This window comes from Physcomitrium patens, chromosome 19 (assembly GCF_059467195.1).
Source record: "Physcomitrium patens ecotype Gransden chromosome 19, ASM5946719v1, whole genome shotgun sequence".
NCBI lineage: Eukaryota > Viridiplantae > Streptophyta > Bryopsida > Funariales > Funariaceae > Physcomitrium > Physcomitrium patens.
In genome coordinates, this window is record NC_143428.1 from 8,815,417 (window position 1) to 8,841,191 (window position 25,775).

A 25,775-nucleotide genomic window follows, 5' to 3' on the forward strand; every position below is an offset into this window, starting at 1 on the left:
CCTCTTTGGTCTTGTTCTTCTTGTGGCATCTTAGTCTTTTTACATCTTAGTAATAACTATTTGATTGATTCATGTGTTTTAATATGATAATTGTTTTCTACATTTTTATCAATCTTGCATGAAGTTACTGTTTCAATTAAATCATCAATTTTTGTATTTGATATTTGTAGATAAAACATGTTTCTTTATATAACATGATTCTATTAAACAAAATGTATATATTTTGTGCACTATAGCCATAAAACTTTTAAAATAATAATAATAATAATAATAAACACAACTTCACTTGTATTTCAAAGATTCCAATGAATTATAATATATTTTTATAAATATTGGTCAAACAAGCACATTTAAAGAGTATAATAATCAAGAAAAAATTGATTTATGAATTGATTTGTTAAATAGATTGTGTCTTAAATCATGACTATTTTAAACTTAAAAACATGTAGAAGACAAACAACTGAAGAAGAAGAAGAAGAAATTCTGATGTAAACAATTAAACTTAGAAGCTTTTGTTTAAGGATTTGGTGCACCAATACTGAAGTGAAAAGAATAAAGTAAAAAGAAACATACACACAAACACATTTGTGCTATGTCAAACATTCAAAAGCCCAAATCTCAGCTTTTTTCTGATTGCAATATTGTGAAATTCATCAAACAAAAATTGAAAAAGGAACGTTTCTTATTCAAAAAATAATTTTATAAACCTATGCCATAAGAGACAGAATTATGGAAGATCTTAAAACTTTACAGAGTATATATTGGATGACTTTTATGCAATTCTTCAACACCTATTTTTTCCCAAAATCATGTTAAAGATAATAAACCACTAAAAGCCTCTGATGGGGCAATCCCAAGACAATATATATATATATATATATATATATAAAATCATTCATTCCTCAACAAAGAATACAACCCATGCAACAAAATCACCAGCCACTTCACCAAACTTACATGAAATAGCCGAGAACTATGAAACGGTAGAGCAGCAAAAAGAGGAAGAAAGTGAGAGAAAAAAAAATCCCATCAGTAGGATATCGTTTATTTTTTTATATATATTTTATTTATAAATTTGATAATATCTGGAAGGATACAAAAAAGGCGGAAGATTGTCATTGCCGAATGTGCACTCTCCATCCAGCCAGGAGATGAATATCTGAGTGGCACCGTGAGAATGGTGTGAAGTCAATGGGCAGCTTGGAGAGAGCGATGAGCAATCCATCGCAACATCCTGGTTCTGGGATTCAGAGGCCCAAATCTCTTAGAACCTGAATGGGTTTGTGGATAAGTTTTTTCATTCCTCGGTGTTTCGATCCATGTCCACCCCACAGTCTCGATGTAATTGATACCAGCCAAGTGGTGGTTGTGGTGGTGGTGGTGTAGTAAGTGTGTGTGTGTGTTTGTGTGTGATTGTGTATTGAGAGTCGAATTCCTTCTTGCTTTGTGCGTTGTCGAGGAGCTGAAGCAGCTATGGCGACCACACAAGCGATTCTCTCTGCCACCCTTGCCATAGCCCCGGCTTCCAGCTGCGAGACTTCGTCACGGAGCCCGGCGTCCACCAAAACTTGTCTCTCAGTGGCAGGATCGTCGCTGCATGGCTCAGTGGCCGGACTCGGAGCTGGGAAACAGATTGTGAGCGTGCAGAGGAAGAGCGTTGCCGTGAGGGCCGCCGTTGCAGCTGAGACTGCCGCTCCCAAGCAGCAGGCGAAGAGCCAGTATGACATCACTACCCTGACGACGTGGTTGCTGAAGAAAGAGCAGGCGGGCGTCATCGATGGCGAGCTCACCATTGTGCTCTCCAGCATCGCCCTGGCTTGCAAGCAAATTGCGTCTCTGGTGCAGAGGGCTGGCATCTCCAACATGACTGGGTTGCAAGGAGCTGCTAACATTCAAGGGGAGGACCAGAAGAAGCTAGACGTTATTTCGAACGAGGTACGATTCTCTACATTCCAGTTCGCAACATGCTTTGCTTCGTAATCCTGCCAACCTTCTAAATTCCAACCCCCACCAATTATCTGTATTCTGCTAGATTATCAAGCACACACTTGTAGGCTTAACCCAGCAATCTATTCTGAGCGAGGAATTCCAGTGAATAAATCTCGCTCCGGCTTTCTCTGTAATCGTAGTAATGCGCACCACACTAGTTCACCGCGGTGTGACACTCCATGTCGCTAGGATTCTACGAGATTACTTGCCTTCCTCTGTTTGTAAAATTGGTGCTCATTTGAATGCAGGTGTTCTCAAGCTGTCTGCGCTCAAGCGGACGGACAGGCATCATCGCTTCTGAGGAAGAAGACACCCCGGTTGCAGTGGAGGAGAGCTACTCTGGCAACTACATTGTGGTGTTCGACCCTCTTGACGGCTCTTCCAACATCGATGCTGCTGTTTCCACGGGGTCAATCTGGGGAATCTACAAGCCCAACGAGGAATGCCTGACCAATCTCGGAGAGGAGCCAACTGTAAGACTTCGAATTTCTCATCGTCATTTCCCTACGCTTCAAGTTCGATGTATCACTCACCATGTGCTTATATATTTCATCAATTTACCTTGAACCCCCGGTCTTTCTTAATAACATTGTATGCGATGACGCAGATTGATGAGATCGCCGAAAACTGCGTCGTCAATGTCTGTCAACCAGGGAGCAATTTGTTGTCCGCCGGGTACTGCATGTACTCGAGCTCCGTCATCCTCGTTCTCTCAGTCGGTGATGGAGTCTACGGCTTCACTCTGGACCCTCTCTACGGAGAATTCGTCCTCTCGCACGACAACATCCAAATTCCAAAATCTGGTAAGATCTATTCCATGAATGAAGGCAACTACGCCCTCTGGGATGACAACCTCAAGAAGTACGTCGACAGCTTGAAGGACCCCGGTACCTCGGGAAAGCCATACTCCGCCCGCTACATCGGCAGCCTGGTAGGAGACTTCCACAGGACAATGCTCTATGGAGGCATCTACGGCTACCCTCGGGATTCCAAGAGCAAGAACGGCAAGCTGAGGTTGCTCTACGAGTGCGCTCCCATGAGCTACTTGGCTGAGCAGGCGGGCGGCAAAGGATCTGATGGCCACCAGAGAATTCTCGACATTCAACCCGAGCAGGTACACAGATCTCTCTCGCATTCCTCTCTCTCTCTCTCTCTCTCACTCGCACCCTCCCACCCACTTAGTCCTCCGTTTTCTACCCTGTCTGCATTCACTTCGGTGCCTGACATTGTCGTTATACCGTATTGCAGGTTCACCAACGGGTGCCGCTCTACGTCGGGAGTGTGGAAGAGGTGGAGAAGCTGGAATCCTTCCTCAGCTCTTAAACTCGTCGACACAACTACGCATCCTTCAGGATATGTCACCAATTCTTCACATCAGTCTCCTGCGCGTGGCACCATCGGAAAAGCATCAATCTCTCCTCCGACGCTGGGATCCCAGGTCGCGCTGCGACGAATTGGGTTACATGATCTTTGTTGCGCGTCGAAATGCACTGTAATCCCTGCATGCGTCCTAGTGTCCCTAATGTGTTACAATTCCCTCTCTCTCGCCGCTGTGTCTCCGCCGACTCGGTGCCGAAAATCTCCTGTCGGTAACTTTGGCGACATCAGATGTGGCATGAGGTTCTGGAGACCCCAGCTCCGTCGACAGACGCTCGTCTTCCGTTCGTCCGTGGTCCACGCCCGTTGACTTTCTGTAGTTTTTGTTCTAGTTTCTTTTGCTTTTATCACATCCATGTCGCCAAAGTTAATATTAATTAATTTCTTAATTTTATTTTTTATTTTTTATTTATTTTTATTTTTTTGGTTCCTAAACATTTCTCAAACTTGATCTTGATATCAGTTTTATTGGTTATTTTGTAATATGATGATATCTTGGTGTTTTTCTTTTGCATAAGACATGTTTTACCTTGCAAATTTTGACTTTGTGTGCATTGTAAAGTTAACATGAGAATTAGGTTCATACAAAAAAAAAAATTACCAAACCTTTAATGTTCTTAATATTTAATGTTAATCTTTAATATTTAATGTAATATTTAACATTAATCTTTAATGTTCTTAATACTTACATATGATTAGAAGCTTCAAAATTCCGGTTTTTATTTCTATTCTTATTATTTTTGAATATGTAAGCAATAACAACTTCGAATGCATGACATGAAACCCGAACAAAAAAAATGTTGAAAAGCGATTTGTTACAGTAACAGAGATACACTTTGCAGGTTGGTTGAAAATTTCTTTCATATATTGATTTATTATTATTGGATTCGCTCGAAACTTGATGTATTGGTCTCAGAAAATGTCTTTGCAAGATATATGCATGCGTGTATGCCTTTAGGATATTGATATTACCATCATAGTATTAGCCAATGACACCAACATCCCCTACGCATTGGACATTTATTTTCTTAGTACCCTATCTAAATAAATATATGAACATGAATATATATCTAATGTAAATATATTTAACATAGTTTTCAAAAATGCTGTCCATGAATAATCTGGCTGAATTTTTCTAAAGGTATTTAATCGCAAATACAATAATAAAATAAAATAATGTAGTTTTCTTTCTCAAAAGGAGTGTATACCCGTGTACAGTTTGTTTGTTTGGTTTTGTTTTTTTTTGTTTTGTTTTGTTTTGTTTTTTTTTTTTTTTTTTTTGCTTTCTATCTAGGGTGTTCATGATTAGTAATTTTTGTCTCGCTCAGAATGAAATTTTTGCATGCCACTAAATTTAAATGAATTTTTTTACACATAATTTGATTTTTTTTTGTGTAAACTGTAAAAAACTCAAAACTATGGCTGGGTACTTCATTACTCTACCACAGAAACAAATTAATTTACGACCAATCTCTATTATTCTTTACTTCTCTTTACTATTATTTTCTAATATTCTTTTTCGTCTAAGTTAAATGTCATTATTTCTAATAACAAGAAAGCATTTTAAGTCCGGTTTTTCAAATAAAACTTTTCCATCCAATGGTGTTCCTCATAAGCATGTATGTATGTATGCATGCATGTATGTATGTGTCTTTTTAGTGTAATAATAATAATGGTATTCTATTTTTATTAAAATAACATTAAAAAATTGATAATTTATTGGATAGGGGGAAAAATAATAAAAATAAAAATAAAAAATATATTATTTCAATTATGCCTTGATTTATCAACAACCCTTGCTCTCGGATTTATAAACTCCAAGATTATGTTGCTAATAAACCATTCAACTTCTATTGTTTATTTTCTTTCTAGTTTGTTCTTCCTTTAGAAGGTTTTTGCAATGGGCAATGTTTAAAGAGGAATATTAAAGTGATCTATCTATATCTTAGATCATTTTTTGCAAGCTATTAGAATTACATTCATTAACATTTCTCTTGTCCTGCACACCTTGTGAATTTGGCTTAACACACCAACATTGGGGTCTATTCATGGCAACTAGGAATTCCACGAACGGTCACTACTGACACATCGCAGGCTTGTCGGTAGGGGAGGAGCCCAGTAGCCGCTTCCCCAGGCAAATTGGCCTGAAGTATAGAACAAATCTAAGTTGTGTTCTCTATAACTGATGTCAATTGCTCCTCAAAAGTGTTTGTTTTGTGAGAAACCCAAAAGCACGAATGCACAAACAAGCACAAATACAGACACAGTGCAAGCATTGATCTACACGTTAGAGAGGGCATCCAACTCGTAATGACTCTAGAAAACCAAGAATGGAGGCAGGCAAAGCGTGGATTTTCTCATCATTCTTCCTCACGCAAGTGTGGAAACTGAATTTCAACGGTTGTGCAGATACATTTTACAGTTTTACCTGCGTGTGTACAGGAAAAAGCTTCGTACATATAAGGGCCGAGCACTAAACTACATACAAATTACAGACATGCCTTGCGGCATTTACTTCTCAGCTGACGCAATGGGATTCGCCGCAGCTTTTGCGGCATCGATTTTGGCTTTCATGGCTTCTTTGCGCTTGGCATTGGCTAGCAACCTGGCATCGTAAGCACTGAGTGACTTATCCTCCGTCTCCTCCTTCTTTTTCTCCTCTACTGGCTTGTTGCGTTTAGCTTGAGCCTCGGGCTGGACGAATACGCCCAAGGCTGTTACTGAAGTAGCTACTGCTGCAAATATTCTGCATAGAAATACTGTTAAATGACGATAAAGTAAAGAAAAGAAAAGTGGCAAGAATTTGGAGGCGTGAAGAGATTTCCAAATTGAAAAGGGGATGGATTCTAAGTGGATGACTAGCATTTGAAAGAGGATCTTCAAAACAGACGCCGCAGACTTGATAGAGATAGCTGATGGACTGAAAATGTGGCTCAAGTGCAAGTATCTGATGCATTTTGAAACATGATAAACAATGGTTGGGCTTTACCTGCGGGAGACATCTGCGGTCTTCCTCTCTTTGTTGTCTTGCTGACACACGACTAAGGTTGTGGGGGTGACAAAATATTGTGTGTTGCTAGATCCAACCTTCTTCGAGGCGATGGCAGTTGGGCAAAGGAATGAAGACGCAGACATGGCTAGTTGAGTTGCTGCAGCCATGGCCTTGGCTTTAAATCTGGCAACACAATGGAAGTAATCTATCTCATCAATGTTAAGACATGCAAAGGATGATTCCCTAATCAATGCTTCGAAGATCACAAAGTACGAATCTCCTTCGACCTACATATGCTACTCCAACCTCATTTGCAGGAGGACCTCAACATTGGGATTCTAGGGTCAGCGGTTCAACACCAAGAAAATAAGCTATCTAACAAACCACTTACTATTCTGTCAAACATCTTGAACTTAGTGTGAACATTAACAGAAGATTGCGACAGAAAACCATGGTATTCAAGACCGTCATGAGTAATCGGAAATGTCCATCATCTCCTGCAAATCACTCTTGGGTTGACCTTCAAATCATATTCATTTCTTTTTCATACACAAGAGAACGCCCGTTCCTAAAATAAAAGACCGAAAGAAATGCCTAGAGCAATCACCAATGTGCCAACTGGACCGAAGGCGAACAAACTAAGAAAAAGCCTACGGTTAGCAATTATACTTCCCAAGTCCATTCGCCGTTTAACTGAACATCACACACTGTCAAATCAATGCCAATAATCGCTGGATCAAAGGAGGCACTCACGGCTGTGAACGGTACTCGCAGCTGAATAGCTAGCTCCTGAACTCGATCGCAACCTACCACACCAACTGCAGTTTTAAGGAAGACTGAATGAAAACACAGGTAATGGATAGGGGAGGAAGCTTGCAATGCTGCGAACAGCGATGGATCACGAGCAATATAACATTATCCGATTGAGGTGATGAGGTGGAGAACAGCGGAGGTTCGCCCAGATCTTCCATGTGACTTGGCATATGCGCTTTTGCATCGAAGGGTGCGCGTCTGATTCACTTAAACGGTGAAGATTGTAAAGTTCCATTATTCTTGTTATCCCTGATAGTTAATCGAGCTGGCCAGACTTTATAATCGACGATTGTAAAGCACACATGATTTGCAATAACCACGGGTTGATACATGCATGAGCTTCGAAGATTGGCATCTAGTTAGAGGAATCAAAGTTAGGGAAATTCGGTAAGCTGGCAACAAAACGTTTTTTGGTCATTATTTCCTTCGGTGAGTTATGGTGCCATGTGTCACCAATATTTGTGTCTGAATAACTTTCCCTGCTGGACAAAAATGTAGTTCAAAGGTAAGCATGCCCTACACACGCAAATTCCTTGTTTCCGTGGTTTATGCTAACCCTGTCAAATTAATTTCGATATGCAATGAGCAAAAGAGACTCGATCGTCAATGCTTCACATTTAGCTGAATCCTTGTGAAAATTGTGCAGTCATGATCCACTGAAGCGCCCGGGTCTGTTCATATATTTATTTGACTTGTTTGAGCATGACTATTTCTAATCCTGGAAACGAAATTCTATGCCTTGATTGAAAAAAACAGAAGAAATTCACAAACGACAATATCAAGGCACTACATTTAATTACTCATTTCGATGAAAATGATTCGATTTAAGTGAACTTAAGTTGCCATTGCAACATTCCATATGGTAGTACACAAAACAGGGGATATTCTACTAGCTGGTAATAGGAACTAGCGCGGCGAGGGATTGTAATTTGAATGATACAAACCAGACACGCACAGCTCCAGAGGCTGAAGGAACCATTTTTCATGAACCTGTTCGGAGATGTGAGACTTATCTTAGAACCAGAGCAGCATCTTCATCATGGAAGTCGATATCCTAAACAATCACCACTACAGTCGAGCGCAAAACAAGCAGTACTACGAAACTCGGCCTAATCATGCAACTCCGAGCTCTGTGGCACTTGCTCAACATACTCAATGACACTCGACTTCAATCGCACGAGTGTTTTCTTCGCTTCCTCTGCTTGTGGGAGCACACTGGACTTGAGTTTCTCAACTGCTTCCTCAACTGCTTCGGGCTTGATGCAGCTCTTCAGCCTCTCTAAAACCTTTTTGGCTTCCTCCACGGGTGGTATCCACTGCTTGCTCCATCCCTTGTTTGACTGCAGACTCTCAAGTTAAGACGCGGTTAGGGATTCAGAAAAGACTATAATACGACAAAAGAAAACAAGATCCGACACATTATCTACAAACATTGCAATGTAATGAAGAAATAAATAAAAAGGGAACAAAACAAAAAAACAACACCTCATATCATAAGCGAAGTCTAGCAAAACCGTCACCCACGTTGTTCAAGTCCCAGATGACTATCCTGCCATCTAAACCTGCACAAAGATTTCAAAGAGCACATACGACAATAGTATTAGTTAAGTAAGGAGATATCCGTAAAAACGAATAATAATGATTTTTTATTTTCATTTTTCAATTTTGCTTATCAAATGCGAATTATGTAAGCTTAAGCTAATTTTATTACAGTACCTGATGTGCTGAACACTTCAATAGACTTTTCTGAGTTTCTTTCTGAAAAGGGCACAAGAGAACGAATCATCCTGCGATATCGAGCAACTTTGTCACATGATGATTACTCACAATTCTTGTACTTGCCGCGTAGTCCAAAAAACCAATCATATGCTTGTGTTCGTCAAACTAAAAGATGGAGCGTTTAAGTAAGACTTACGTGATGCAATTTTCATGAGTGGTTGTGGGAGCATTTTCTTCAGAAAGCTCACTACCCAGCCACTTGAACTTACCCTTAGCTGCAGCAAACTGCACTCAAAGTAGAGGATAATCACAAAACCTTCATTAACCCAGGACTTTTCACAGAAAATACATGACAACGCCCATAATCATATGCGGACATATGCAGGATAAAAAGATCCCGTAATGAAGCTCACGAAGTGAAAACAAGTTCCCATAGTCTTGTACCAGAGTATCAGATTTAGCCTCCGCAGGAGGTTTCACCTCGTCCAGGAAAGCAATAAATTCCCTACAATTCAGAGAAACAGCCGAATAAGAGTAAAAATGTTGAGCAGTCATGTCCACATCAGATATCAAAGGGAAATTCTTCACTAGCATCCAAAACAGGAGGGTTGGACGCCAGCGGTGGACCACACCAAACTCTGTAAAGAACAGTCCATCTACATCTTATTGTCACGCTCAAATCTTGAGAAGAGTGCTAGGCAATGTACCAAACACCAGTTTTATCGGATGCAAATAGCATGGGATTACAATCAAACCCTCCAGCTACCAATCTTGTCTCTGATAAGAACAGAATCTGCAAATCACAAGGTACAGTGATGAGCACAAATACAATCTCAAGACCGAATCCCAAATACTAACTGTAATAAATCCCTATGATGCAAAAGATTTTTTTTAATATTCTCTGATTTGGGGACCCTATGACGATCAGGACAATAAAGAACCGACTCTCATGAGGCGCTCCTGAAGCACAGTAAGGAGAGAAGACACCTGACAATCGCTTACTCACTAACGACACAACTAAACCAGAACGGGCAAGTAATGGCCAATTTCCATTGTAATTTTGGAAGATTTACGTCATGGTAGTCTTCAAGTTGGGATCCCTAATGCTTAGCTAACAAAACGGAATGGACAAATTCTAGAGTCTGCAAAATTCATGACTAAATTCAGGGACAGTTTTAATAAAGAAAACTAGTCAGGGAAAGCTGACCTACATCACGCAGGGGTAAATGACGCAAGCTTATAGAGCGCGCACTTGGGGTTGGCCCGACATCCGTGACAAAGTGAATAGTCGAATCATGCCCTTCACCAATACCAAGCACATGAGCACATGCTTAGAACTGACCATTGATGATGCCAGACTCAACGTGTTGGAAACAACAAAGTTTTATCTGAAGTACATGGAACATGATAACGAACTCGGATACAGCCTATGTCTGACCACGAATGCTTCCAATGAATAATGGTAGATCACTTCCATTTCCACCAGGGAAACTTGATTAAGTGTCTGTCAATGAAATACGAAACTTCGTCTATCTACGATAAAGCATAATGCCAAAAGACGTTTATGCACAGCACCTGTACCCTACGTGAAAGAAACTGAAGAACTAAAACCATTCTTCACTCCTCTAAGCAGTAAACGTAATAAAGGGCACACATCAAGGTAATCTTAGTATAACAAAGAAGCGCCATCTTGCCAGCTTGTTTCCTTATTTGACAGATTTACCAAAGAAAAAGAATAAGGAATCATAAGGACTACGCCGTACTCACCAACGTAGGCCAGGCTATTTCCACTTGGTGACCAATGTACCCCAAATGCCCAGCCACAAGCAAGGTCCAACTGAATCAACTCCTGATAAACATGAAGACAATTGCATGATTTAAAAAATATACTTGGACTAAAATACTTGAAGCGAGAGAATGATGACTGCACATTTGTCTACAAACAAAGAAACTTGTTTACTGCCATCCTTTTTTATCATCAGGCAAATAAGTAAATCGAAAATGCTAAAATGCATATACACACACACCCTAAGTGGTCATAAATGCGTTGGAATTCCCCAAACTAAAACCAAGAGAGACCAATGACATGCCACTGGTGAACACAAAATTTGAAGGTATCGAAGAAAACACAGCACACCTCTCCAAATTTGACGTCACCGAATGCTGTCGTTCCATCTTTTCTGACACATCCAAACAAATCATTATCAGTATGGAATATAACGTAATGTGAACTACATACCATTTACATCCATGTATAATGAAACATATTAGAATTTAACCTACGGTATTCTAGCATATCTCACTTTTCAATTAGATTGCATGTAAACTATAATTTTATTTAAACTTTCAAGCTTCTCATCAGCTATTTAATCCTTCAAAAGCAATACCAGGACCTCGGTAGTAATTTTATTAAATGTTTTTTCATCTAGAGATTTGATTAGAAGGTCAGAGCATTAGCTAACCGCGCATCAACTCCTTTAATGAACGCGGAAAAAATTCGACACTTGCTATCTGTCGATGTTGTGGCCAACAGAACCTACATATGAAGTGCCCAATAAAAATTAGAAGAATCAAAGTAAATATGAAACCACAAATTGATGGCACAGGTGATGATAGGAAAGAGTACATTATTTGGATGCCAGGATACACTCGTAATAGTGGAATGATGCTTCTTTCTTATTAGCTTGCTCACCCACCTGCATGAGAACAAAATAGATTACCTCCAGACACAAGATACCAGTCTTTGTACCCATGTTAATGCCAAAAACATTTCATGAAGAAATTTAAAATGGCCAATTACAATTACATGGCTCTTTCCTAGATTCACAAATCAATCAAATGACAATAATAACTTCAAAGGCTTCAGAAGAAACAAGATGTAAAGGGTCCTGCATCAAATAAAAAACTAAAGCTAAAAGATACCAGTTGTTGTCCTCTTCATAGTAGCATACACAAACAGTCTTGGCACTGCTTCCCACAGCAAATTTATTTTCTGCGTACGAAAGGAAAGATATCCACAACTGCTTGTGAAACTGCAATCTATACACGTCAGCTCATTCCTGGAAGTTTTTCGAAATACCTGTGATATTATTCTACAGAACGAGAACAACACTACAAAATTGAGAGTCAGTATTGCGGTAAATTCGCTACCCAGATGAAAGAAGAAGTAGGATGAAATGGTGTACCCTGAGGACCCCACTCTACGGAGGTTGCAGCTCGATTTAGACGCAAGATGACCAGCGTTGGCTGCCACTCACCATCTTCTAGTGACCACACATATCTGTACCAACGACAGTCGACATCAATGACTGAAATGGGATAAAATGCTATGCAAAAATTAGCATGTACGCCCTACATATAGTCTCCTCCTTGATGTCAAATTCCCACGTGCAGAGGACATTCATCAGAATATTCAAAACACTGGAGGTCAAAAATAATTTCCTATTTATATGATTTCCAAAAAGGAAATATGTAGTCCATTCAAGAATACAGAAGTTCTTGTGCTAGCAACATCATACAACTGTCATGTCCATCAAAATAACTACATGTACTTACGAATTTCGGTCATGAGAGCAGGTAACAATTCTATTGCTCTTAGGTGCCCAATCGATGCCCGTAACCAATTGCTCGTGCTGCACCAATGTACATACAACGCAGCCAAGAAAACCAACTGAAGTTAGTAAAAACAATCTATTTGAAACCTATCAATAATCAAACGCTTCCTAATAATTACAATTTGAATCTATTAGGTTCTAATGCCAAGGATTCGAGTTACCTTAACTGCAAAACCGAAACAACCAACATGCCTCAAACGAGTTTCAAATACCCTCTGTCTATTTCACTGGTTCAGAAGCCAAAAGTTACTAGACTTTAAAAAGATTTGCATCAGCCACAATGGTGTTCTGCAAGCGTTCTCCAGTGTTGGTGGCTTGCAGACTTAAAGCTTATCGTTCTCACGAAGAGAACAAGCACGTACCTTCTCAAGAACATAAACCCGCTCCCATACTGCTTCCGGAGATGCTGAGGCTTTGTAGATGTGGACCTCGCTATTGTTCGGACAGATAGCGACCACTGCATTCCAATACAAAATCAAAATTGGTGCACAAGTCCATTTCCCTCAAGAAAAAAGCCTAAAAGAGAATCACTTGAAAGAGTAACTCAACATATGCCAAACTGAAAACTACATCAGCCGCGAAGGTGTGATGTCATTATTGCAATCACAAACCCTATTGAAGAGGAGCCTGTGAAATTGAGAATGTGGAGAAAAGGAGTGGTCAAGTACTTGACATATCAGCATTCCAGGCATGGCATGTGATGCATTGCGCCAGCTGATGCACCCCACCTGCGGCCATGCCTACAAAAGCCACAAAAGTGAGTCAGTCGTCATAAGAGACATAGTTCTCCGCAACTTTTCAGCGATTTTCTTTATTTATAAAACGAGGTGTCCCAAAGGACTTCTTACGTCGTCAAATTCCCAATATTCCATTTGAGAGACGATGAACTAAAACTAGAAAAGAAAAAAAACCATCATCTCTATAGTGGTGCTGTAGAGGCTTCAGGTCCAAATTGTCTCAAAAACTTTGTCTTGACGAGGCGGTAACTGCCATGACTAAATCAAAAACCCTGTGAACGAGCACTAAACACAACGGCGAAAACTTCACTAGTAACAGGACTAAAAATGAGCTCACTTAAAAATCTCTCTCATTGTTGGGCGTCTGCATCAGGCCATCACGAATTGAAACAGAAATGAAATCAATTGCTTCGCAAAATTCCGCCTATCTAGCGATTATGATATGCCTCTGTACAGCGCAACGCAAATTGCCTGCTGAAGATGCAACTTTTCGAAATAATCACCAAACAACATAGTTCCTACCGAAATTTTCAGAATCCTCGTTTTACAAGATACTCCAAGTAGGGCAGACCCGCTGAAAGCACAGAATCGAGGCAATATGACAAACAGACACATCACAAGACGATAAACGAAGACTCACTCCAGTTCAAGAAATTAGTAAGCCTTTCATGCTCAAAAAATTCCACCTGCTCACAAGTGGCGATGAAATGTTGCTTGACGGGCCGGACCGATCCAGTGCACCGAAAACAATGTTCCCGCGTCTTGCGAATGCCTCACGTCAAAGCGTCGAGCTCTCTTAGCTCCCTCACCTCCGAACTCTGAAACACGACGATACCCACGATGTGTACCGAAAAACATCCAACGCAACGTCTAAAATAAGGCATGACTCGTCCAAAGTCAAACGAGAACCGGACTGCCAACGAACCCTAGACGACTTCACGACCTGGTCTTTCAGGGCACGAACACTGAAAACCTGCACAATCTCATGTTCGCAACAAGAGCAATTACCCGTCGTTGTAAGCCATACAGTACCCCGGAAAATGGCCAATCTTCATTCAACGGAACGCGAGAGGCCGTGATATTGTTCCATTTTCTCGTAGTATCTTGAATTGAAAGCCCTTTAATTACTCCCAAATCGTTACTTCAGAACCTGCACGAGAGAGTTTAGTCTTCGTGCTTCACCACGTATATGTCTACAGGACTGTACGTATTTGAAGGTGGCGCCGGCTTGCCACAAGTTGTTGTCATAATACATTACTGCATGTAGCAGATCCTGTCTTCCCCAGGAGTTAATCATGCGAGCGTTCGATGGTTCTTGAATCTGTTGTAAAATTTTGCTACATGCCAGGGCCCAATTCCCTGTTTTGGAGGATATTTCGTTAAGGCTTGTGTCGTTGTGATTTTTTGGTTTAGCTTTGAGTCAAGCTTGAATTCGGGATTGTAAACTGATTCACGGACAAGTTATTGCGAGGGTTTGTTGGGTAGTAGGGTGTTGATGAGCTGGAGGTTCCACCGGCTACGTGGTTTGCGAATGATGTGGATCTTGTGGAGGCGGCCTTTAGTCGAAGTACCCCACATTGTAAGCCTATTGTAGGAGTTGATTTGCGAGGTTCAAGATGAGGGGTAAGTGAGGGTTAAATTAAGAAGTGACGCATTTTTTGAAGCAGATGTTAAATTTGATTGTGAAGAGCGTACAGAAATGCGCTGGAGCGCAAGGTTGCTCGTCAGAGAACGCATATTCGAGTGCCGTCCTTGAGATTAGAGGAGAAAGATGGAGGGAACACGACGCCGAGTGTGAGCTGTACACAGGATCAGCAGAGAGGTGATGTTGTGGAGTGTGAGTCCCGAACATCGGAGCTTCGAGTTGCACAGAGAGAGCGTGGCCCCTACACTGCAGAAAGTCAAATGCAGCTCGGTGAAAAATTTAGCCAGATACGGTCGATAGAGATGGAGCTCCGTTGTACCAATGAGGAGCTCAAAGTTGCAAGTAAGAAGGGTGATGACGTCATCGGCAGGAGGCAGTTGCAACTGGAGCAGCAATGTGATCAAGTGCACAAGGTCGAGATGGGGTTGCGAATGGAGATTCAGAAAGCCAAGAAAGACTTCGTCTTGGCAAAGAAACAACATGATGATGCATGCATAGAACTGGAAACGCAATCCAAGCATCAGCACGAGCAAGTGCACCAGATAGAGATGGAGCTGCAGGGGAAACTCCAACGAACACTCAAGAAGATCAATGTTGCAGAAGTGGAGCGTGACAGAGCAATCGCAGAGAAGCATGCATAGCTGGAACAACAGTGTGACCTGGTGTATGAGATTGAGATGGGACTCAAAATGGAGCTGCGGCGAGTAACGAACGAACTTCAAACTGCACGAGAAGAGCGTGAGAAGGCCGTCTTGGAAGTTCACTTGTAACAGGAGCATCAGCGTGATCAAATTCACCAGATTGAGATGGAGCTGCAAGGGGAAATCCAGCTGAAAACTGAAGAGCTCAAGGTTTTTCAAGACAAACGTGACATGGCAATTGCGGTGAAACGCTCCCAACTCGAGTGGCAATGTGATCGAATTACACTGATGGAGACGGAGCTGCGAAAGAATTTGCAAGAATTGCTGAAAGAGCTTCAGAGCCTGCAAGAAGAGTGGGACCGCGAAACAAGTCAGCTATCCCCACTTGGATCATCATTTTGACCAAGCAAGAGAGATTGAGGAAGATCTGGCGCAATCAAGGGATCAAATGCCTCAGAAATCAGTGCTAGATTTCAAATTTTCCCAAATTTTTTTATTTCAGAGTCGCGGCATTGGGGATAGAACTTTCAGGTTGCTGGCTGAACTTCAATAAACTCAATCCCAAGAGAATATGTGAGATCTGAAGATCAGTTGAATGATATTGATGAATCTGGTTCAACTAAAAACAGTGAAAAACAAGGTGAGATCCCTCATTCTAATGCTGAATTTTTTATATACTCATTGTCATCTCAGTCACCTAGCCGCAAAATTGTGCTTTGAAGAATGTCACAACTTAGGATTTACAGTCCCATGAAACTCTCTCAGGATCTGCAATGCACAGGGTTTTGCTCCGAACACACAGCAGCCAGTATTCCTGAAGAGTTTGCATAATAGGGACACAAACTCATTGTGGGGCTCTTCACACAGATTGCCAGCTTCCTTGACAAACTGTCAACATTTAAAATTGAATATTTTGAATTCCATCATCATCCTTTGCCTTGATCACCATTGATTTGGTTCTCTTCAATTTTGTTGTTATTCTGCTAAGAAATGATTTTGAGTTGTGTCAGTCGATAGAAGGAAGCCCTACAATCATTCTGCCAACGCTGAATCCTTTGCATTAAACCATCTACCAAAAGCGACGCAATTACATATTCACAAGTCATGCTAAACTTTCTTACACAGTATGAACATTCAATCTCTACAAGTTTAGTTGAAAGTGTGGGGAGAGAAATTATTCTAGATGTTAGTGCTTGTACCAACGCATCCACTTGTGTAGACTCCCAGTAAGCCAATCTGTTGAAAAAGAAAACACGCATTGCTACAGACATCCCTGACACTCATTTGTTGCAGCATCCAGCTTATGACAGTTCGAGTTGTTACACCATCCATGGTTGAGTGCAAAAGTTGTTTTTAGTTTCATAGCGATCATTGTTGGTCATATCTGAAAATAACAAGAGCAAAATTAAGTAATTTAGTCAACGTACTCCACAATTGATGCAGATTTATTTAGAAGGTGAGGCTAAAATTAGCTTCCTGTATCATACTTGTGATACAGTCTAGGTACTGCCTGCATCACAAGAACAAGTCAAGACAAGGGTAGAAGAGAATATTAGTGTGTGCCTTTCTCTATTACATATTTGTCAATATTCTAATAACAGAGTGCTTGGAGAATACCACATCAAGGTGCAATGATCAATCTGTGGTTTTTGAACATTTAGAATCAAGTCCACATCTTAAATTGTAATATCAAGAAAACCATTTGTAATAATTTCCAAGTAGATTGACCTTGGTTTTGTTCTTCTATAAGATCATCTTTTGTTTATGATTTAATGCAGATCTAGGACTATTTATAACATAGTACACATAACCACATCCAAAGTTGACATTATGTAGCAGTTCTACAAAAACAACAAACATTGAATTTATGGTGTAGACACAACCACCTTGAAAGACCATGAATTGAAATGATGATGGAATCAATTAAGGGCCCAATTAATTATTAATTAGATTTTAGTGGTTAATTAATTACAACTTTGATCTATCTAGTTAATTAATTGGTTAAATATTTAAGCCTGTCAAATCTTTCAATCATCGCATTTCATCATAAGTTAGATCCTAAAACACATTTTTATCATAATTTCAATATTCGTACTTATAAATTACCTACAATTCCTTCGAATAAATTGTATTTTGTTTAAAAATAGAATTCTAAACTATTAAAGATTCCATGATTATAAAAATATGTTGAGAAAATTTGATTATATATAGAAATTAAAGAGTCTCAATGTTTTTCCATGACAACAAAGTATTCTTATATAATTCATTGGTTTTGCTTAAGGATTCATGGAATGACTTGACTTCATTAATTATTATATGAAGATTATTTTATTTTTATCTTTTTAAGTCATTTGGAATAATTTTGAAGCATTGCTTTGCTCTGGTTGAGTGAGAGTATTGTGAATGACAAATGATTTTTTTATTTATATCTCTCAATTAGAATACATAGAATTGAGAGCTTCATCAATTGGGCTATGCAAGAGGAATTAAATGTGTGTAGATTAAGAATTTGTGCCAAGTTTGCCAAATTATTCTATAAATGAAGTTTATACTTTTTTAGCTTTGTTTTATATGCTAAAGTAGTTGGCTTAATAATTAAGAAATCTAACCATTGTTCTATTTTAAATTGTGTCATTCTAATAATTACTTACAAAATAAAATATTAATGGTAATGTTTGTAATATGGAAATCATGTGAAAGAGTATATAAAGACAAATAATCTAAAATGACTTTATTAAAAATATAGTAGAAAATTCTTTTAGAAATAATAGATAAAAGATAAGAAGAAGTAGAAAAATAGTGTATATGTTGTCATTTTTCATTAAAAGAAGTTTTACTTACTTTTTAGAGCCATAAACAAAAAAAAAAAAAAAAAAAAAAACAAACAAACAAACAAACAAAATAGATAAAAAAAAAAATAATACTACAAGAATCTCTAAGTGAAAATAAATGATAGTTTCTAGCAAAACTTTACATGTAAAAACCTTTGATTGATACATTAGAAAGACTAGTTGTAAGTTAGAATTGAAACCATATCCCAAGCCATACAATTATACACCTACAAAAAATGCAAAGTTTTAGATTTGATTGAAGAGCAAGAATACAAAGCAAGCTTAAAGAGATTTATATGATAATTGATTTTGAAGGTTTTGAGTTTGCAATGACTTTGTGAGAGCTACACAAAATTAGAGTTGGATTTTGACGACTTTGTTGTTTGAGAAATAAATTGGATTTACATGTTGGAGAATTTTTTGGATTCAATAGAAAACGTTTTAGTAAAAATTTATAGATTTGTAGGTGAAATTTTGAATAAAAACCAATTTCTAAACTGATTTGAATAAAATCAAAATCTTATTCAAATCTACTATGAGATTAGTGGATCTCAAAATAAAGATGTATATCATATCAAAAAATTTAAAAACTAGATATTTATAATATTAACTCAGAAACCAAATAAGCCAAATCCTCAACATTAAGCAATCTAAAAACTTTCAAAAAAAATTTATTATACAATTGTTTCTTAAGAATATAAAATAAAAAAGATAACAAATTCAAAAACTCACTAAATATATTCTTGTTAAAAAATTAATTTTATAAGTATAAAATTAAAGTGTATAAACTTATAAGCCAAAAATTTCAACCTATAATTCTAAAATCTAAATCTAAAAACTTAATATTTTAATCCTTAAAATTAAAAACATATATGATTTGCATCAATATCCTTATTTAGATGTAGTGACTACAACATATTCCATACCTTGTTATTAAATACACTACTTAATAAACACTAGTTTAAGAACCAACAAAATTGACAACATACACAAGTAAAGACAAAATTAATTTCTAGTAATGTCTATTACTTGCATCCATTTAATTCTTTATAGAGAAATATAATAAATGGTCTAAATTAGATAATAATATATAATAAGTTTATTGCAAGATTATTTAAGATGTAATAATATAATAAGTTTATTGCAAGATTATTTATTACAGTTGATAGGCAATAGTGCTATGATTTACCTCAGCGAAGTGATAGTTGAGTGAGTTGCCTACACTGCTGTCAAGTTAGGTGTGAAAGGCTCTGTTCAAGAGGCAGGAGAAATTGTAGAGAAAACACCCATTTCTTACTTACTCTTGCAACATAAGAAGCCAGCCAACTCAAAGGTACCTCATCCTAGTTATTGCAGTCGTAATTAGGTAGTCTTTACACAATTAATAATGCTTGAAAGAAGTGCTTATGTTTTGTAGAGGATATCGGAGCTGCTGATTTATGATTTAGTCATGCAGGCACATTTTTAGGAGGTTACTGGTGTAGAAACACTGAAAATAGCGTTTTCTTTCCAACAACTACTGCTGTTATCTTAAAACAATATCGCATGACACATTGCTTGTAATTTCACATGTAGGTGTTAAATGTGTGTCGAAGAGTGTGTGTTGGGCAACATACCATTCATTCTGAATTCTACATTATAAGAGAGAAATTCGGCGTTCCGACTCACTGAAAGTTCCTGCAAAGATTGTGTACAAGGACATTATCTTCATCCTCTGTGAATATATTGGTAGGATATGATTGAGTTGAATTAGTATGTAAGATCACGGAAATTCGGAAGAGCCACCCCCTTGAGTATGCAATCTACACTTCATGTACTCAATCTTCAAAATTGTGGAAAAGGTCCAACTCTCGCACTCTAAATGAAAAAATTACACGATTTTAGGATGTGACAGTAACTTCTCAAGTGTACACCTAGCACCGATCTCTCGCGTTTGAAACTCGAAAGTAGTCATGGACAAATGCCATTAAAAAAATAAAAAATCCCCTGATGCTCCATTTGTTGCATTACGTCGTGTAACAATCCTCTCTACATACAACATTTTCTGCAAGAGATTCTTATAGCTCCGCAAGGAGAGAGTAGACATTAAAAGCGGTGCAAAAATCGATTTTGGTTCTGTGATTAGCTAGGAGATCACCAGTTACTACCCCTGCTAGAAGTCCATCCGCTCGCACAACTAAGCCGCCTCTGAAGCCCACTGGAAAATCTATGGAACCACCCAACTGCCCTGTGGTGAAGTCGATCTCAACAATTGTATTCCTCCCAGCATCAACAATCCTTCCTGGTCGCACCCTCACATCAGCAACGGCTCCGGATTCAGACTCCCAAGGTTCCTCGTATCTGCAACAACCGTATGACTGACTCAATACTGAATCACGAGCAATACACAAACTTAATTCAACGTGTGATGAAACGGACTTGGTAAGAAATTTGTAACAATGGTACACTGATGTGACCTGATATGATAATTACCCTAAAACGTAGACTCGGTCGCTTCTGTCGACGTCCACAAAGAGTCGGTGGGGGAGACGACTGGGTCCAGAGACTCTTCTCAAGAAGGCCAACGCGAAAGTTCCTGGCCAAACATGCACGCTGAAAAGTGCTAAACCCAGAGCAGTGCTGGTAAGCAGGAGCTGCGCCACATGGATGGCACCTTTGCTGTTCTTAATGAGGACCTCTGCGCGGCCTTCCACTACTTTCACACATGTCACCCAGGCTGATTTGGGAAAAGGGGATCCTTGCTGCGCCAGCTGCTGGTCTTGAGGTATGACAAGAATAGCAGTTCCAAGAAGAGTCTTGGTTTCTTTATCTAACACCATGCCACAGTACTGCTTCACACTCCCCCATATTAAGTCCTGCGTATGGATGATTCACATATTAATGTTGATTACCAATTGCGAATTTGCGACTGCGTCCACCAAATTCAGTGTGAATGTGAATGAGCGCCCAAGACTAACCTCTGGTGATATGACATGACCACATCGAGGATCTGCTCGGTGTGATTGATCATCCTGCCCCGCCACAATACCAACCACAATGGATCTTCACCTAATCAGTACATACTCAGCTTGACGTATTGCTCAGGTATTCAAATGCCAAGCTTGGTTGTGAGATGGTCTCCCACCTGCTCTCTCTGCCGCTGTTCCATACGCTCAAGTAAGGAAGCTTGTAGACCCGAAGAGGCAAATCTGTAACTAAACCTCGCGGAGGCAGGATTTGAATTGGTAGAATCTTGGGATTGCCTGGTGAGGGTTTCTGCCACAATGAATGGAGAGGTGGGGACTTTCTGATCGTCCACTGAATCTGCAGATGTCAGTGCAGTACTGCCGACGTTTGAACGCACAGTGGGTGGAGGCAGGGACGCAGCTGCCCTGGGGGGATCAGATTCTGAGTACCTAGATTCGTGACTTGGGTGAAAAGATCCAGAGTTGGTTCTGCGGTCAGAGCTATGCCCTGCCGCACTGAGATTTGTAAGTCCATTTGGAGAGAGTCCAGATTCCCTTTGCATGCCTTCAGCATTCTGACAAAGACCAGAATCCACGAATGAATAAGTCGGTTCAAATGCAGTTTCAGAATTGCCCATAGCAAGCGAAACCAATCGGCCCTGTGGATGGCGTTCATTCGATCATAAATTTAACTACATAACTGCTTGGGACCCCTACCTTCGTGTCAGCTGAAAGCCATTGCTATCTCGATCCGGGTCACTCGAGTTATGCTTGATGATTCGAATTTTGTTAGTCTATTCTATACAGTCGATTAAATTTCTTGGATTCTACTTTAACCTCTCGCATCACCTAGACCGGGAAATATAATAGACAGTTTGGCTTGAAGTGCTCAGATCACTCACATGATTTGGAGGTGGACAGAAACGCATTGTGGGTAGTCGACCAGCTCCACTGCTATTAGACGTTCTCTCTTGAATAGTGCTACAGAGAGGTGCAGAAAATTGAGATGATGGATCGTATAGATGTGAGCTGGTTCCTTCGTTTTCTACACCTTCAGATGCGTTGTTGCTCATAGTAGATTCACCATCTGTAGAAAGGATCGCATCTACGCGTTGCCAATCCTTTCCACCCTGCATATTCTGCAAGAATGAGGTCAAGGATCCTGTACTGGACTCTTCCGTGTTATTAATGCGGCGGCAGACGTTAGGTCTACTTTCTCCCAGGACTCGAAGAGCACCAAACTTGTCAGTGTTGAGAACATTTATGACGCCGAACCTGTCGACTGCTACAGGAGGCAGCATAGAACTTGCTACCGGCAGCTTCAGCGGTTCAGCTTCGCCGATTTTTCTCTTTCCTGTTTCTCTTCCCTGTTGACACCCAGATTGAAAGGTGTGAATTAATTGCATTGCAGTGTATGGCCATAACAGCAGCAGAATCTCGATCACTGACACATTATCACTAGGATCAGATGTCCGAAGGCTCACCATCAAAAATGTCAGAAAAAAACAGAGGACTCCCTCTTGGAATTAGAGATGATCCTCTCTTCAGTTCATACATCAGACTTTACAAGACTCTCCGCACTAGGCAGATATCCGCTGAAGCACCCTCCGGCAGCGGATTGTCGACACCATATTCAGAAGACCCCTGGTGTTTCATGTTCTGCTTCTACGGAACCAATCTTCCAAATCATTCCTTTAACCTTTCCCGAAGTATCTACGTGCTCGATTCTAATATATCCTGCTTAACAACCCAGTTTGCTAAGGAGAATTACTCGTCACATTGAAAGAGGGTCTAACACGCGACTGAGAGATCGGACTCTGGTATCGAGACCTGCATACGAGTGATTACCACTGAACTCCAAGAATCTCAAGCAGTGCAGCGGTCGCGGCTTGATCATGATCACACAATTAGAGTTTTACTGGTGTTGCACCCCCACTTCTGATAAACTCGAAGGAACACTGATTCAGCACGAGAAAAAAAATTAAAAACTCAGAAGAAATCAGAATATTTATAGCAACGATTGGCAGGAGCACTGCAAACGCAACATCATCATCACTGATCCGATTCAGTTGAGGGCACTTCGATCGATGCGTCGACTGAATTTGCAGCCTTCACTAGACCACCCCAACACACTACGTGTAGTATCAAACCGAATGTTAGCGATATGCGAAGTAATCACATATCGAATAAGTTCCACGATACAACTCGACTCCTTCCGGGCTGGAGACATTGATCATAGACACAAAACTCCGACAACGGGAAACGAGCAACGCAGAGATGATAGCACTTGGTCGTAGCTTGAACATGGTGGTGAGTTGTCATTGCAGCAGTGTTCGATTCCACGGAGATTACTAATCGTACAAGCCAGCACGACGGCTGGCGTGAAGTATGGGCGGAACATGGGCGACATGGGGAGAGCGCATGCCATCTCAAGCCCCGGGGAAGTCGCCATCCTCCAGTTTATGTATCTGGCTCGACCATAGTATTTTTCAACACGACAACAGAGTCCTGGGCCCATGTCCCAGGGAGGACTTGGCGCCACCACCGACATCTCAGTTCCACTGCCAGGACATGAACCCAGTAATATGGTGCGGCAACAAACGAACAACTACTGTGACGGCCAGCAAATGGTTAAATTTTTTTATGCTGCTGGCCATACCACCTAGAATGTAGAGCAGGAATAGCGGATAGTTTCAGGATAAGTCTACAAACACTTCGGGCACTAATTTTCAACGCGAAGACAAATTTCGACGGTCCTGCAAGTTTTCTCGGTTCGAATCTCGAAATATCATCAGACTCGATGAATAGATGCCAAACACAAATCAGGACTCAACAGAAGAACAACTTCCACCTACAAAAACCGGGGTAAATTCAAAGGTGTCTCCTGTCCATCTATACATAGTGTCAACATAGTGATATAATGATTTGATTTCCAAGGAAAATATCTTCGGAAAAAGCCGGACAGAAAAGGTCACACGTCACAAGTGATGCACACCTTGTGAAAAATGTAGAACAACTTTAGGAGTTAAATGCACCGTTGTTCAAGGCCAAGATACCGCTGTCAGGTTGCAAAGTCATGCAGACCGCGACCTTGGGCGCTGAAGGAAACTGACAATGGAAGGTCAACTTCGAGGGAGAAAGCTTGAGTGAGCAAACAGGGAGGAGAGCACCACGGTCATAATGCCGCAATGATGAAAAACCCAGATAAACATACGCACTAGAATTCTGCAGTGGCTTGGACAATAAATAATTGGGATCGACCGATTTGGAGCAATGTAGCAACGACGTTTCGCAACCGCGGCCCCAGCCGCATAAGCAGCAACCAATTCGACGCACCATCGGGATTCTTAGATTCCAGACCCCACGTGAACCCCACGTGAAGACCGCGACAAAATACCATATTCTTGGACTCGCACCCTGCAGCACAGCCAGGGGGGAGTCTCTGGTGCCTGAGAGGTCGAGGAAGGTGGTTGTGCGGACGCGGCGGCGATAGGCGACAGCTCCATGCGACCAGGCTGGGATGAAGCAGCAGCGCCAGTCAGTCACTGTGGCATGGAGAGAGACCCATCCATTCTCCATCCTCCCTGCCTTGTCTAGATTGTCTGCCTTCTTCTGCTTCTCCGTCGTCTCGCCTCGCCTCGCCTCGCATGACACCAGTGCTGCGCCATCGGAGGAGGCCCCTGCATTGCGTTGCGTTACCCTCCGTTGGTGGCACTTCTTCGTGGTCCATCTCATCCCATCTCATCTTTGCTTGCGACGCTGATGCCTGCATTCAAAGTGGTGTGCGAAGAGGAGTGTGGCGTTAACCACACTGACTTAAACACATGTTACACTTCTACGCATGCATGCTTAAAGCAGTTTTATCTTTTGTAAGAAGTATAAATCAAATGGAACTATTGATTATTATAGATTCCCTTTACAGCTCATGGTTTTTGCAAATCAAAGGCCTTAATTATTCTAAATTTAGAATATTTTATTTGTTGAAAAGATGTTCAAAAGACTCAATAAAGTTAGAAGGTGTAAGTTTGAGAGAAAATGAGATACAAAAAACTTACATCTCTCTAATAAAGGATTCAAATTTCTTTTCATAAAGCCAATGATTTGAACTTTAATAGTAGAAATTCTTTTCAGTTAGTTGACTGAAATTATATATTCTATTTAGACTATTTAATGCACACTTAATTTTAAAGATTTTTTTTATTTACTTTTTGTATTAATAAAAGTGGTATTATTAAATATTAAGTGGTAAATATAATTAGTAAAAAATTCTTCACAACTAAAGTTTTTTTATAACTTATTCAAGATATTTCTATTTAAAGAATTTTAAAAATTGATTACTAAATTTTTACTGAATTCATTATATGATTATGCTAATTCTAAGTCAAGTATTTTTGTTTTATCTTATATTTTATAATTTGGATCTTAATCTAATTATGACATTTGATTCTTAAGTAAATCAAGTATTTTCATTC

General features: G+C 40.0%; 4 protein-coding genes across 7 annotated transcripts; 1 reads left to right on the forward strand and 3 right to left on the reverse strand.

The window, feature by feature from the left end:
- Window positions 1–1,331: 1,331 nt before the first annotated feature.
- Window positions 1,332–3,778, forward strand: LOC112272655 (fructose-1,6-bisphosphatase, chloroplastic). The gene is made up of 4 exons (XM_024500631.3): window positions 1,332–1,935; window positions 2,238–2,462; window positions 2,597–3,103; window positions 3,238–3,778. The coding sequence occupies exons 1-4, from the start codon at window positions 1,474–1,476 to the stop codon at window positions 3,310–3,312; spliced, it is 1,269 nt and encodes a 422-aa protein (XP_024356399.1). The 5' UTR covers window positions 1,332–1,473; the 3' UTR covers window positions 3,313–3,778.
- Window positions 3,779–5,718: 1,940 nt separating this feature from the next.
- On the reverse strand, window positions 5,719–7,228 carry LOC112296072 (uncharacterized). Its single transcript, XM_024548208.3, has 3 exons — window positions 7,112–7,228; window positions 6,356–6,541; window positions 5,719–6,112 (listed from the first exon to the last, which is right to left on the reverse strand). Exons 2-3 carry the CDS (start codon window positions 6,523–6,525, stop codon window positions 5,878–5,880), a joined length of 405 nt encoding a protein of 134 aa, XP_024403976.1. The 5' UTR covers window positions 6,526–6,541; window positions 7,112–7,228; the 3' UTR covers window positions 5,719–5,877.
- A 746-nt stretch (window positions 7,229–7,974) lies between these two features.
- LOC112296071 (actin-related protein 2/3 complex subunit 1A) lies at window positions 7,975–14,391 on the reverse strand. 4 transcript variants are annotated; one of them, XM_024548204.3, is made up of 18 exons: window positions 14,250–14,391; window positions 13,928–14,059; window positions 13,173–13,244; window positions 12,867–12,961; window positions 12,446–12,522; window positions 12,076–12,170; window positions 11,813–11,882; window positions 11,517–11,586; window positions 11,353–11,426; window positions 11,028–11,070; window positions 10,658–10,739; window positions 10,102–10,190; window positions 9,598–9,683; window positions 9,335–9,395; window positions 9,087–9,175; window positions 8,888–8,958; window positions 8,696–8,733; window positions 7,975–8,511 (listed from the first exon to the last, which is right to left on the reverse strand). In XM_024548204.3, the coding sequence occupies exons 3-18, from the start codon at window positions 13,240–13,242 to the stop codon at window positions 8,281–8,283; spliced, it is 1,341 nt and encodes a 446-aa protein (XP_024403972.1). In that variant the 5' UTR covers window positions 13,243–13,244; window positions 13,928–14,059; window positions 14,250–14,391; the 3' UTR covers window positions 7,975–8,280. The 4 variants fall into 4 exon arrangements, with proteins under 4 accessions (XP_024403972.1, XP_024403975.1, XP_024403974.1 ...); XM_024548207.3 differs by having other exon boundaries at window positions 8,657–8,733; XM_024548206.3 differs by lacking the exon at window positions 14,250–14,391 and having other exon boundaries at window positions 13,882–14,059.
- A 5,933-nt stretch (window positions 14,392–20,324) lies between these two features.
- LOC112295914 (uncharacterized) lies at window positions 20,325–23,748 on the reverse strand. The gene is made up of 6 exons (XM_024547951.3): window positions 22,788–23,748; window positions 22,206–22,670; window positions 21,483–21,878; window positions 21,316–21,369; window positions 20,831–21,213; window positions 20,325–20,698 (listed from the first exon to the last, which is right to left on the reverse strand). Exons 1-6 carry the CDS (start codon window positions 22,788–22,790, stop codon window positions 20,416–20,418), a joined length of 1,584 nt encoding a protein of 527 aa, XP_024403719.1. The 5' UTR covers window positions 22,791–23,748; the 3' UTR covers window positions 20,325–20,415.
- Between the last annotated feature and the right edge of the window lie 2,027 nt (window positions 23,749–25,775).